The sequence below is a fragment of the Anser anser genome, assembly GCF_964211835.1.
Source record: "Anser anser genome assembly, chromosome: Z".
Taxonomy (NCBI): domain Eukaryota; kingdom Metazoa; phylum Chordata; class Aves; order Anseriformes; family Anatidae; genus Anser; species Anser anser.
Genome location: NC_139723.1, coordinates 56,198,575 through 56,213,805, shown reverse-complemented (window position 1 = coordinate 56,213,805; position 15,231 = coordinate 56,198,575). Strand labels below are relative to the sequence as shown.

General features: G+C 37.3%; 1 protein-coding gene across 28 annotated transcripts in view; it reads right to left on the bottom strand.

Annotated features, from left to right (window-relative positions):
* The window catches only part of PTPRD (protein tyrosine phosphatase receptor type D), a 1,402,037-nt gene that overhangs the window by 335,946 nt on the left and 1,050,860 nt on the right, over positions 1-15,231 (bottom strand). For all 28 annotated transcript variants that reach the window (XR_014576765.1, XR_014576766.1, XR_014576767.1 and 25 more), the window contains one exon: positions 161-328. Coding sequence is in view for 10 of the 28 variants with exons in the window: in XM_083817752.1 (XP_083673878.1) it covers positions 161-245 (85 nt within the window). In the remaining 18 variants the exon portion in view is untranslated. The remainder of the gene's footprint in view (positions 1-160; positions 329-15,231) is intronic.

The window sequence follows — 15,231 nt, the reverse complement described above, 5'->3', positions numbered from 1 at the left end:
AGTAATCCTTTTCAAATACTGCCTGTGATCTACAGACGACCTCGTAGTATTTTAAAGAATTAGTCAAAAGGAGTAATTCAGAGGCCATTAGTAACCATCAGCTGCAAATAAAGCTGTTAATCATGGCCAAGACCTCAGCACAAATGAATAATAAGCTTACTTTCAGCATCAGCATAGAGTAGCAAGCAGAAGAGCACCACCACTGGCCTGACTACGTGCATCATCCGACAGCTTGGCACCCGCATGCTTTGGCAGCCTCGATCTCACTGGCTTAGAAGCCACTGCGAGTCTGTCCGGTCTGAAATTTCAGATGAAATATTTTCAGAGCCTGTGGAATAGATAAGAGAAAGAAATAGAGAAATACAGTTAGCAGCTATAGGGCAGAGATTGTCTGATTTTTCTAAACTATCACAATTTGAGGCAAAACAGTTTTAAAAGACAAAAGGGTATGGACAAAAGAACAGGAATGACTCATTGCAGCTTACTGGTATTTACTAGAAGATGCAATGTACAGTACATGTTAATACTGCTCCAACATTTTCTCAGTGTACCTCTTCTACCATAATCAAGCATCTGTCACACTCTGGATCGTCTTTCATTCAACAACACCTTTTGAATCAAAGGAACTGTCATTCTTAATGAAGTATAATACAACACTGGAACACTGTTGCAAGAAGAGATTCAAAGTGGATTCAGAAAACAGAATAACAGCATACTGGGAGCTGATGCCCTGACATCTGCTAGGAATAACATAGCTAAATCTGCCTCATGAGGTGTTCTTAAAGCTAGACATAAAATACTAGCATATTGCATAGTTCAACAACTTCCAGAGGTTAAAATTCCTGTTGCGATTTCCTCTAACGATCAGAACACTATGCCTAGTACTAAAATAAATAAATAAATAAATAAATAAATAAAAGTCCAGCATTGAATATTGAATAAAGGGTTTAGATTCCAAATCACTCCATCTCATTTATTATGATGTTATGATGTCAGTTGAATATCATATACTGGGAGCACTAGAGTTAAAGTACCGGATGTCAAAAAGCAGTGTCCTACTCTTGCACAAATTCATCACCCTGACCTATGACAGAAATTAAAGAATATAAAAGCACTTTTCCTTCTCACAGGGAATACTCGTGATATTCCCAAATAGCCTGACATTGCCACTAAAATACACTGAAATTTAATTGTATTTTTCTAAGGGCCTGCAACCCACAAACTTTGGCAAGTGTGAAGTTCAGCTTAAGCACAGTAAGGAATGCATATCTTTTTTGTTACCATGCATGAGTGGTTTCCAAGCACGGAAAATAAAAAACAAAAGGGAGGAGAAAAAATTATACTAATTACCATTCCACTAGATAGATCTTACAGATTTGTGGGTGGTATAAAGCGCCCATTTTATAGTACAGTGCAATGCTGAAAGAAACCACACAAGGAGGAAGAAAAGATGTGAGCAGCTGTTAGAAATCTACAGCTGCTAGGAATCTTTTTTGTTAAATTCTCTCTTGAATCATCTACTGCTATCAAAAAATACAAACCTAAGAAATCTTCATCGGCAAAGTGCTGAAGGCACCAGCTCCCCCCTTTCATTGCTACCATCCTCATGCCAGCATTCCAAATGACAGCAAAGTCCATGAGACATCAGTCCTGTCGGACTCAATTTGTGTCTGTGCAAGCGTATCAGAACCAACTGCTACATAATGATTCCTATGCTATCACAGAAATGGAGATGTATGAAATACATTTCCAAGGAAGAGACAATTTTGATTGTGCTTCTGTTAGACTGCACGAGTTACAAGGGAGACCTAAAGTATCTCAAAAGGCAGCTCGCTTAAAGACAAAATCTTATAATTTTATTGACATGTAAAGATACTAGTTGACATGTATTAAGCCGAACATCGAAAATGTGATAGGTGCTAAGATTTGTATCTGAACCATAAACTGCTCCCTTTGGTGGGGGAGGAAGTGGAGAGAAAACAACAGTGATAATCAGTGAGAGAACAGAGGAAGGAAAAAGAAGGTGACCAAAAAGGTGCTTGCCTGTTCTACGTAACTGTTTTTTAACAGGGCACTGGAAGTGATTTTCTCACGTTCCAAACACTCCCACTAAATTAAATGTGGTACCTAATAGGAAAAACAAAACAAAACAAAACAAACAAACAAAAAAAAAACACCTATCTGCTCAGGAAAAAAAAAAAAAAGAGAGAGACTTTTAAATATCTCATGACAATTATATGTAAATATCTACATTTATCATCTACAAGCTGTCTGGAAAATAACGGATGTATCACAAAATCTGTCAAAGAAAAGGTGAGAAGAAAAAGTAGTAGTTCTTTGTTAATTAAAAATCATAGTCCATTCACTCACTGTAAATGCACGTACAAGCACTTAGGAATACTGCACTCATTGTCTCTGCTTTCAAGGTGATCATGCAAGCCAAAGTTTAGTAGTCCCTTTCTTTTCTGCTCCTGAGTGTCATAGCTTTAGCTAACCTGATAAAAACACTAATAAGGCTTTCAGGAGACCGTATGCCAGATGTCTTCTGTCCAGCTTCCTATTCCTCCATAGCCAACTTCTGGAATTTTAGGTCAAGTAAACAGAAGCACTTGAAGAAAGATAGCTCAGTGGATCCTTCTTTCTTTCAAGTGAGTTGAAAATATACTGTTAGTAGAGTCATGCAGGTGAATGACTGATAGCACTAGAGAAAAAACGAAAGACAGGAAGGTACTATCAAGTTTGCCTACACAATTCTGCTTCAGCTCTACGTTAAAAATAATAATAACTTCATCCAGGACCCCTGCTGCTGAAAACAGTGTCAGACTTGAGATTGATAATCAGCTGGTATGTAGGTCTATATTTATCTGTGAAAACTGGCACAATTCCTTTCAAGGACTAAATGCAATTATCAATCAGGTAGTAACTCTTGAATAAAGGTACCTTCATAGTAAAAAGCTACCTTCAGAGTAAAAAGTTCATCTAAATAAATTAATAATTCTTAAAATAAGAACTACCTTCACTTTTCCATTTCCTCCTGACAATGGCTTGTTACATCCAGAGTGGAGTACCATAAATAGTGAAAACACAGAAAGAAACACAGAGAGGCTACCTGGGCAGCCTGCTCTAAGGAACCTGCTTTGGCAGGGGCGTTGGACCCGATGATCTTTTGAGGTCCCTTCCAACCCCTTCAATTCTGTGATTCTGTGTTTCTGTGAAATTGCAGCATGGGATTATACTACATTCTTCCTCAGACAGTCAACATGGGTCTACCAGGATAAACCAACAGGGAGGTATTTTCTCAGCAGCCCTTGTTAAAACATCCACACTGTGCAAGTGCAGAAAGATGGGGCTTTTTCTTCATGGCAAACACATCACAACAGTTATGAAGAGATCAACAGCTATTACAGAAATAATAGGAGGTGTTTTTAATTTAGGATGATTTGTGCATAAATCACATAAATAAATTACTGTCATATTAAGTTTTCTTAAAAAAGACCCTTGCTTGGAAATACAGTATCTCTAAAAAAGCTAGTTTTGAATATTTTTTTCCCACAAGTTATTTCGGTGCTTTTCCTCATACGAATTAATTGTTAATAAAAGGGTGAAAACTAAATGGTGGAACTAGGTAATATATCTATCTATATCTATCATTAGCACATAACTAAATATGAGGATAGATGTTCCCTTATTAGTTGTATCTATCAATAGAATCAATAAAAGCAGAGATGTCCACCCCCCAGACTCTCCAATGCAGAGATACAAAAGAATTCCAGTGGGGACAAGGCAGATGACAGTACCAGGGTACGTGCACATGCATCAGTTCTCATTAGAAGGATCAACTAGACAAATGAAACATCTGAAGAGCACAGGTATGATGTCAGATATGCAGGGGTGGGATTAGGAAAGCCAAGGCACAGATGGAACTGAGCTTGGCAAGGATGAGAAGAATAGCAAGAAGGGATTCTATAGGTACATTGCTCAGGAAAAAAAGAAAAGGCCAAGGAAAGCGTATACCCTCTGACAGATGAGAATGGAGAACTGGTAACAACATATATGGAGAAGGCTGAGGTTCTCAATAAGTTCTTTGCTTCAGTCTTCACTGCCAGTCAAGCTTCCCACATCTCTCATTTCCGTGAACCTGTAGGTGAGGGCTGGGGGACCAAAGTCCCTCTCACCATAAGCAAAAAGCAGGTTCGAGACCACCTGATGAAACTGAACAGGTACAAGTCTTTGGATCGTGATGACATGCATCCCAGGGGTCTGAGGGAACTGGTTGATGTAGTTGTCAAGCCACTCTCCATCATATCTGAAAAGTCGTAGTGGTCAGGCAGAGTCCTTGATGACTAGAAAAAGGGAAACACCACTCCCATTTTTAAAAAAGGTAGAAAGGAAGACCCAGGGAACTACAGACCGGTGAGCCTCACCTCTGTTCCTGGCAAGATCATGGAAAAGATCCTCCTGGAAGCAATGTCAAGGCACATGCAGGACAAGGAGGTGATCCGCTGGGACAGCCAGCATGACTTCACCAAGGGCAAATTGTGACAGACCAATCTGGTGGCCTTCTGTGATGGAGTGACTGCATCAGTTGACAATGGAAGACTGACTGATGTCTGGACTTCTGCAATGCCTTTGACACAGTCCCACATGTCATCCTTATCTCCAACTTGGAGAGATATGGATTTGATGGGTGGACCATTCAGTGAATAAGGAATTGCCTTGAAGGCCATACCTAGAAAGTGGTGGTTGATGGCTCTAAGTCCAGGTGGAGGATGGTGACGAGTGGTGTCCCTTGGGGATCTGTCCTGGATCTGGTACTGCTTAATATCCTTATCAATGACAAAGACAATGGGATCGAATGCACCCTCAGCAAGTTTTGCAGGTGACATTAAGCTGAGTGGTGCAGTTGGCACAACGGAAGGAAGGGATGCCATCCAAAGGGACCTGGACAACCTTGATAGTGGGCCCATGTGAACCTAATGAGGTTCAACAAGTCCAAGTGCAAGGTGCTGCACCTGGGTCGGGGCAATCCCAGACATGAGTACACACTGGAAGAAGAACTCAATGAGAGCAGCCCTGAAAAGACTTGCAGGTTCTGGTGGACAAAAAGCTGAACGTGAGCCAGCAGCATGGGCTGGAAGCCCAGAAGTCCAACTGCACCTTGGGTTGCAACAACAGAGGAATGGCCAGCAGGTCAGAGAAGGTGATTGTCTCTCTCTGATTTGCCTTAGAGAGGCCCCACTTAGAGTGCTGCACCCAGCTCTGTGGCTCCCAGCACAAGAAAGATGTGGACCTGTTAGAGCGGGGCCGGAGGTGGGCCACGAAGACCAGAGGACTGGAGCACCTCTCCTACGAAAGACAGGCTAAGAGAGCTGGCCATGTTCAGCCTGGAGGAGAGAAGGCTCTAGGGAGACCTCATTGCAGCCTTTCAATACTTACAGGGGGCTTATAAAAAGATGGAGAGTGACTTTTTACTTGGATAATGATAGGACAAAGCAGAATGGTTTTCAACTAAAAGAGGGGAGATATACATTAGATGTTAGGAGCAAATTCTTCTCTCAGAGGGTGGTGAGGCACTGGAACAGGTTTCCCAGAAAATCTGTGGATTTCCTAGCCCTGAAGGTGTCCAAGGCCAGGTTACATGGGGCTTTAAGCAACCTGGTCTGAAGGGAGGTGTCCCTGCACATGGCAGGGGGGTGGAGCAAAGTAACCTTTAAAGTCCCTTCCAACCCAAACCCTTTTATGATTCTATAATTCTATGACAGCAATCTTTCAGGTGCTAACACTGTACTTAGGATGAGATGGTTCCTGCTCCAAGAAGGTTAAAGTTACAGAAAATGTTTACCTGGTGGCAAATCTTAAAACACCCCCCCCCCCCCCCCCCCCATTATTTTAATGTTTTGATTTGCTTGCCTTTGCATGCCTGAGTGTGCATGTACATGCTTGATAACACAGACAAATTTAGCACAGCAGGGAAAACCTCTCGAAAAAGACTTGAACACAGACAAAAAAGAAGACAAAGCATATGTAGAGAGGAATGGAAACAAAGTTTAAGCATGAAAGCATTAGAAAATTTTGGAATACAGGATTGAGAAGATATGAGTGCTGCTTAGTGCTACTAAAGGCAGGATTTGCAGTTCACCTTCTGTATATTTTGAAATTATTCAAGTAGAATTTTAGTTCAGAGCCATCTTTGGTGTTTGACAAGAACCCCTGGGAAAACAACTGGATAGTTCTTTTTTTTTTTTTTTTTTTTTTTTAAGTGTTCCTGTAAGAAGCAGTATGCACAGATTGAAATAGAAGAATGCATTGCCATTCTGTTTCTACGCTTGATTTACCTCACCCACAATCTTAAATTTCATCCATTCCCTAGCCACAGATTTTTAATACCATACATATGCAAGTGAACAGATACAAATAAGAAATTTGAAAGATTACTAGAACCAAGTCAAGGTACATGTGCCAATACTTCAAATCTTTGTATATCAACTAAGATCTCTCCTTTAAGAAGAAAATAAACAGATTTCATAGACAAATCTTGGCTGCAAATAACTGACTGGCAGCTGAATCATTACTGGGGAAAAAAAATGCATAAAATTAATGCTCATAAGCTGTTTAACCAAAATAAATTCTGAAATACCTCTGGGTAAAGTAATGTCTTCTAAAGGGAAAAAATATATTTTCCACAGTTCTACATTTATTTTGCTCTTTTATTGATTAAACGTGATAAAGTTTCCATAGTCGATGTGCTACAGAAATGCTGTACTTCATTCTGTTTTTATTCTTAAAAAAGCCAAAACACAAGCACACGATGAAGGGAATTTAAGACAGCTCTCTTGAGTGTTCCAGATCTTAGTCTCATCAATCCCTGGATATCAGTATACCTTAGTGCTCCTCTATCATTTCTGAATTTCTCTATTATAGCTATTCTAGCACAACTAAATACTCAGCTAGAACAGCAGGTTTCTGATCTCAAGCAGGCCTTTGAAATACACCAATACAAAAACACCACTGAGTGGCAGTGACGGGTGGAATTTTGCTTATATTAAACAATTTAAAAATTATATTCAACCTGTTTTTACATTGTAATTCTGTCTGGGACATCAGCAAGGACTCTTCTGTTACCATGTAAAACAGAAAATAAATGACTGCAATAAACAAAGAAATGAAGAAAATAGACTAATGAAACTAATACAATGAATAAATGAATTACATGACAGCAAAGCACATTAAAAGTCACATCAGAAAGCTTTCTCCTCATTTAGAAAGTTGTTCCTTTTTTTACACACTGAAATACCAATGTCTATGTGTAACCTTAAACCGTGCAGAGAAAACCCTGTCTAGCCTGATCTTCATATAGCTTCATTCACGTTCTAAATTACCTACTATCAATTACAAAATGCCAACTTGTAAGCTGTCACATATCTCACCACTGAAAAAGCTCTGACATTATAGTCACTTCTGCAGATTATCTTCTTTTCTTATCCATGATGCACAAACAATTTACTAGAGCATTCTGTATGCTTGACTCTGTGTCTTCCAAATAACAGATCAAATATATATATATATTATTCTGGAAATGCTGCACAATGAATTCCTGAGGGAAAAATACTGTAGAAAAACATAAAATGGTATCTGTTGATGCATGCTAAGGTAATGTATTGTTGAGAACTAACACTGAAAAATTCAAACATGTTACACAGCCACAGATAGCAACTTGAGAAACAAAATGAAATATCTCCTTCTAAGTCTTCTGCAGAGGTAGGTTGTTTATGCAAGCCGAGAATTGTCCCTAATGTATTTTTGGTAGGCCAAGCCGATTTACTATGCTGGAGAGTTTTCTATGATTGAAGACCTTGACTGGCTCAGGTCAATGGAAAGTTTGGTGTTGATTTACGGGGGTCAGGATTCTTTCTTGTATATTCAGGAAATAGAGATACACACCAAAAGAAAGGATGATTGCCCGAAAAAAACAAACTATGTCAATACCTCAAGTCTTGACTCCTGACACTTAATAATCCTGTAAACTATTTAGCTATGGCTACCTTGAAATAGTCCAGTTCTAACTTTGCTCATATTCCTTCTGACCCTTTTTCAAAACAATCAAACAAAAAAGGAACAACAGCTTAAAGCTGCTTTTATTTTGCTTTAGGTGCAAAAATAAATATCTTGGATAATCTGCATTATTATATGTTTTCTCCAACAACAGAAGAGAAACAATACATCCTGTAGAATACCTGTTGGTTTTTTTGTTTGTTTGTTTGTGTGTGTGTGTTTAGAAAAGATAAACACTAGCCTAGAATATAGCAAATCTAGCCTTTATTGGCAGGCTGATTGGTATTATTTACCTCAAAACACTGGTTTAAGAACAAATCCAATGAGTATTTCTATGCAAAAACCTACACAGACTGATTATTTGTTTTTGTGTTCTGTTTCAAAAGAAGAAAACAGAAACAGTATCACTAGGCTATTTTCCATAGCTAGTTAGCTAAAGTCTTCCCTCGCTTGCCCCTTGCTGTGCTAAAAAGAAAACAAAAGCAAAGGAAAAGCACAAACACGTGAACTAACAAACAAAAATAACAGAAACCTGCCTCTGCATTACTTGTACAATGCTGGAGTTGCATGGCTACCATCTTTAGTATAGGCATGTGAGCCACACACCAAAATGTTCTTAAAACATGGGCTATGTACCACAGACTCACCAGACACCCACAGGAGAAGGGACTGAAAAACCAGCAGTTTGTGCTCCCAGCACAGCATCTCTGTGCTCCCAGCTATCCTACAGAACAGCACCACTCCTATAGGTTGTGGCTAGGCTGGATGATTAGCAGTTGAACTCAGTGACTGCTGTTGCTGTCAAGACTCAGCATCTTTCTTCAGCTTGCTTCCTCCCAGAGATACAGGCGTTGACTACCTAGCAATGCAAATGAACCTACAGCCTCACTGCTATGCATATGACATAGGCTTGACAACTTTCCATATATCTAAAGAGCCATCTTTGGTATAGAACAATTCGGCTTCTTCTGAGACTTTTCAGCATGGGATTTGTGAAATATTAAGGTTGGGCCTTGTCTTTAGGATCTGGCACAGCTGAAGCATACTGGGTACTGCAAATACTAAAATAAAACTAGAAATATATTCTCAAGTCTGGAGCTAGCAGGTCAAATCTGACTTCAACAGTGCAAGGCATCTTTTCTCTATTATATTATTCTGCAATTTCTTCCTTTATCACTTTTCGTTTTCCTTTTCACTTTATAGTTTTGTTTCAGTACTATCCAATATACTTGTTGCCTAATCAGATTGAAGCATGACTGACTGAGACAGTGAATTTGCAGTACACACAGGACAGTAATCCAGATGCAGCTAGCTTAGCCTGACTGCACTTTATTATAATGTTGCTGATGGCAATACAATTGTATCAGAGGAAGAGATGGAGAGCTGGAATGGTTATTTTTCAAAAGTAGTTGGCATTATAAAATGATTTGATAATAAAGTACAAAAACTTCCTGAAGCAATAAAAGCACTATGCATTTCCCATACTAAGATATGACATAACAGCACATAGTCCACAGTTCCCCCTTCGGAAAAATGAAGATGAGAACTACAAACTGTTACAAACAATAATTTTGTTTTACACTCCGAGGAAAAGGAAAAGTAATGTTATGCACTCTGAAAAACAGTTTAAAGTCAACAAAATACTATAGATATTTTATTGTCAGAAGCTTCCCAAATAAGCAAAGAACCATTTGGTACACACTGAGGTACCCAAACAAATCTCCTAATGTTGACAGGCCAGTTTTGATATAGAATAAAATCCTGTGCAAAATCTTCAGCAGGGCCAAACAGCATGGCTCAAAATATTGTTTTCTCTACAGTACATGCTGAAAACTAGCATTTATCTGTAAGTAGTAGAAACGAGTGGCTTAGAAGGCCACTTAAAGTGCTTTGTAGAAGCAACACCTCAACCCCCCTCAGGTCAGAAGTGAAAACCAGAAGGAAAGGAGATACTCCCATAGACCTCTTATATTTGATTTGGTGAAAACAGCTGAGAACAACAACAAAAGATTTCCATTGTAAAACCTACTCCTGTTTTAACAATCTAACCACCAGAGAACATTTTCTGACATTTACAATGTATTGGTTAATTATTAACTTATTTTATTACCTGAATCTGTAATTGCAAAACTCTCAAGAAATTTTTTTTTGCCCTTAGTAGCCGAAAAGCTTTGCTAAACAAATCGTATACTCAATCTTCAATGATTAATTTCAAAGAACCTAACAATTATCTGATTCTATTGTCACATTAATTTAATAAATTGCAAAACATTAATCCCAAAGCAAGCATTACTTAACATTTCTCTCAGAAAAGATCATCCTTCAAGTGGAATGTAATTCCTTCCATATTGAGCATCTACAAGTCATTCATACATTACAGATTCCACAATTTTGAAAAAAAAGATGAACTTAATGATTGAGAAGTATATAACTTCTTCTGGATAGAGAGTTTGGTAACTAAGTACACACGAACTGTTTTACAATTTGCTGGTGCTGGCATTTAAGAGGAAGGTTTCCCAATGTTTTGTTTTGTTTTGTTTTTTTGTCACTTTTTTTTTCACTCTTGAACTGGTTATATTTGTAACCGCATAACATGCTTTACTGGAATACGCTATTGATGCTTCTGTGATGGATCAAGAAGAAAATAGGTGGTACCAAAAAGATGCACAAATTAGGAAGTAAGCTGGATACAAGTGCTATATTGCATGATCATGTGCTCATCTAACAGATGATAGATGAGAAATAGATTAACAATTAAGTATATAATAAGATCTGGTAGTATCCAAAAATAAAATCCTACAGAATGACAACAATTAATTTTCAGAAAACTCTTCTTCTAGGCCTGCCTCTCACACCTTTCAATCACGTCTTATTTCTCTCAACCCTAAATAAAGAAATAATCCTCTGTCTCTCTCTTCCCCAAAAAAAGTTCATGGAAACAGCCTAGCAAGCAACAGCTGAAAATATAGCAAACAAAGAAAATGCTGGTTTAAAGTTGAAGTGCTGTACTGACATCCAGGGAAAGACATTTCCATCTGTCATTTTAGCCTTTATACACTTGGTAGTATGCAACCACCTGATTTTGCAAGAAAGTCATGATTTCCACACTATTGTAACATACTCTTAATCATTATGTTACTTCTGTCTCCAACCCCCGAGTCTGATATTCATACAGGTTAACTGGAGGTAACTATGCAAAACATTAATTAGTACAATAGCAGTCATTTTCATTCTCACTACCTACCAAAATAAACACTAAATTATAGTGAGAAAGAATAAATTTGGACTGTACTTTACGGAGCTATGGAAATGCCGCTGCAATACCAATTGTGCACTGTGGCCTGGACCACACCAATTTTAACAGGTGACGACACACTGAGCAGCAGTGTTTTTCCCCTCCATATACTGGAGTAGTTCCATCCTGCCCAAAGAATTCCTATATATAATACTGCTTTATACTCAACATCTTTCTCACGAGTTCTGACTATGATATGCTTCTGAAACAGATAATCATCCTTCTTGTGTCTTGCCTCTTAAATTAGGAAGACAAATCAGACATAAAAATATTGTAAATAAATAAACAGATAAAGTAACAAACTGCAGAAACTGTCAGTCTGTCTTAAACAGTCAAAAGGCATAAGTAAGAAACTAGGCAAAAGATAGGACGCAAAAGGGAATTTATTATCCTAATTATGACTTTTTACCTTTTAGAAAAAATACATAGCTGAGAAAATGCAAATGATGGTGTTTCCGATTAGAGATTTGTTTATCTTAGCACAACAAAATAATAATAATAATAATAATAATAATAATAATAATAATAATAATAATATCATTATACAGCCATAAGAAGAGCAATGCAGCTACTGACCAGCAAAGCACACCACCTGTGCAGCAAGGTTTCAGAACACGCACACACAACCTCAAGAACAACAGATGTGGAGAGTTTAAAGTTTTATCAAAAGTTTGAATAGACAATCCATCTGCCTTTTGGACACACGCCTCATACTCCCCTGGAAAGATTCCCAGTTTTTCTGCTTTTTCCCTCTATTTCTTGTTGGAAAGCCATAGTCTGTGACCTTACATATATGGCATTCAAACTAAAGAAAGAGCTTAGCTTTCAACTACACACTTCTTTCTATTTTGCCAAAACTAATGAAATATATAATGTGTTCATCCAGGTGACTATCAAATATATATATACAGAGAGAGAGAGGGTTTTGCACTTTTGCTTTGTAACAGATAATATAAAAATGCTATATACTATGATCACAAAAACCTGAATCCTGTAAGAAATCACACAGCAATTTTAAGCCTTCACGCATTCTTATTAACAGAACTTTCAAGGATTCATTTTACCTTACTTCTCTAACCAAAACAAGATAAAACCCTGCTTATGACATGGGAAGGACACGTGCCATGTCCCTGTGTGGAATTCCCTGTCTTACTCACTACCACAAGAACTCATCCCAGGAACCGGCAGCCAGAAGCCACCATGCTCCCCCTGCAGAAAGATGCCATCCATGTAAAGCAGGTCTACAGGTGAACCACGACTTCCGCAGCCACGCAAGTAAACAGGTTTTTTTGTTTGTTTTGTTTTGTTTTGTTTTGTTTTGTTTCCACTTTCCTTCTGGTGCTGCAGTAGCAAATTCAGATTTTGCTATGTCAGATCACTGATGTAATACGAAAACCAGTAGGTATTCCTGAACTAAAATTACACCTGACTTGCCTACTATGCTCCTTAGAATTTCTTCCTCTGTATAACCCTCAATTACTCAAAGAAAGAAAAAAAAAAAAAAAAAGATTGCTGAAATGAAAGTTGAGAGACTTTTCACAGAAGTAATAAATTGTCAAAATGTTCTTCCAAACCACCTTATTTAAAGATATAGAAAGTCACACAGTAATTCAGCCTGGAATAGTAGCTAGAGAGAATAAAAGAACTTTTTTTTTTTTTTAAGCAGAAAAATAAATAGTTATTGCAGAAAAATAGTGAATAAAAATATATAAGAAGATTTTAATATTACACAAAACATTAATATTTTTAAACAAAAGAGAACTCAACCACCATAAGAAATAAATAGAGCAGTTAGAGATGCTCTTGTAAACTCTGTGAGATTTATAAGATACATCTCATCAATTTTTACGTATTCAGTATTTTGTATATCTCGAGTTATTTGTATAAATCTTTTGTCTGGATATTTCCTAAGCACATCCATATTATATTACAGGTTGTACACAATCGGAAGCAACAGTACTTTGCTGATTTGCTTTAATTTTTTATTTTTATTTTTATTTTTTTTAATATTTATTTTCCAGTGTGGTAAAAGTGTTGTTTAATATTTATTTACCAGGCTGTGTGTCTGGTACTTGTATTCTAGAATTCTAAATAAAACCTCAACAGAAAATTTCAGAGGAAGTTGCAAATAACGATTCTTTAGAAAAGAAGACAAGAAACAAAATAAAAAATTCAACAATTACAAAAAGAAAACAAACAAAAAAAATACCCCATGACCTAGACAAGCAGTTCATGTTTTGCTTTCATTACTTTGACAGTTACTTGGTTTACCTAAGAATCTTCCTAGATGCAGCTTTTTTTTAAATGAGCACATTCTGTTATTTATACTGACGACAAAGCATCTACTTTTTCACTGCAACCAAAGCCTAGGAGATGAGCCTGAAGAGAAGTTCTACATGGAACACTGTAATGTACCTTGTGGGAGTTTCATCAATCACAACAGAAATGCTTGAGCAACTAATCATAACCCAGTAAAGTTTCTGCAGCGTTGTTATTATAACTGTTATGTGTCTGGATGTGAGTGCTGTCCCAGAAGTATTGTTCTGGATCGATTAGCATCTTTATAATGAAATGCTCAATTACAGCTTTGAAATAGGTAATTATAAAAGGAGTGTATATTTTCCAGTTAGGGTTTTTTTTTTTTTTTTTTTTTTTTTTTTTTTTTTAATTATCAGTGCATGAAAGGCAACTGTAGAAGTTCTCACTGCACTGCTGCCTCTTTGGAAAGAAACTACATTTTGTTCCTCTCACTGTGCATAAGCTAAATTGAATTTCTAGTTATGACTGGTATGGGAGTTTTATTTTCAACTGTCAGGGTGTGCAGCCATCTGTAACCAATTTTTCAATATTTTGAAAAGCCTCATTTGAAGTACACAGTTGTGAATGACTTAGGGACCCTGTCATTAGTCAATAGGGAACTTTCAAAACGCTTTTCAACTGTATTTCTTTGGAGTAAAAGAAAGAAAAAAAGCATAGAGAAGACTATGCAATGGATATCAGCATAGCTTTAGTAACGTCTGTAAAAAAGGCAAACAGGAAATTTTGGGGGCATGTCTGATTTTGGGCTCATGTTTCAGACTCTTATGCGTGCCATTGTATTTTGAAGACAGCTGCATCATCTAATGTTGTTAAAACCGATTTCTGCCAAGAAATGCAACTCTTTTTTTTTTTTTTCCCAAGAGTTAAGAGCATCTGAGGGGTTGGGGAGAGTGCTTTTCATTTCAAGGGTCAGAAGTCAAGAAAAAAAATTATAAATATTTCCTTTTCTTTCCTTAGTACTGTGCGTGTTGCAGTACGACATTAATTTTAAAAGAGGCTTTCTACTTAGGAAAATTATTCAGTTGTTGAGATGATGGGTTAGTTTGCCTACATCAGATGCTAGAAGATACACTACTGACAGAATTACGTATGCATTTATTTATTCAATTATTCATTTTTAAATGAGGTTAACAGCAACAATTGGATTAACTGAGAAAATGCAAGGCTTTCTTTTAAACAATCTATAACCTTTGGATATCCAGAGCCAGAATTCTTCAACATAATCCTCTGTCATATTATAGTAGATCCATCACTGCTGCCAGCACCAGGACAGAGAGGCTTGTATAAACTGATACATGCAGGACATGGGTTCAAAGATAAGGGGACAAAAAAACTAGATATGCTTTGTGTCTTAAACAGAAAGTAGATTCCAGAAAAGTGATTTTTTTTGAGGTCAACAGAGATAGATGTGATAGTTTTAGATACACAACATCCATCCCCATTGACATATTAAACAGAAGGAAGGCTTAATATGTGGCTAAAATCAGCAAGCTAGTATTGTTCATAATGCAATTGTTCCCCATTAATAGACAGAGATACAGTGATTCTTGAAGAGCATTACAAAC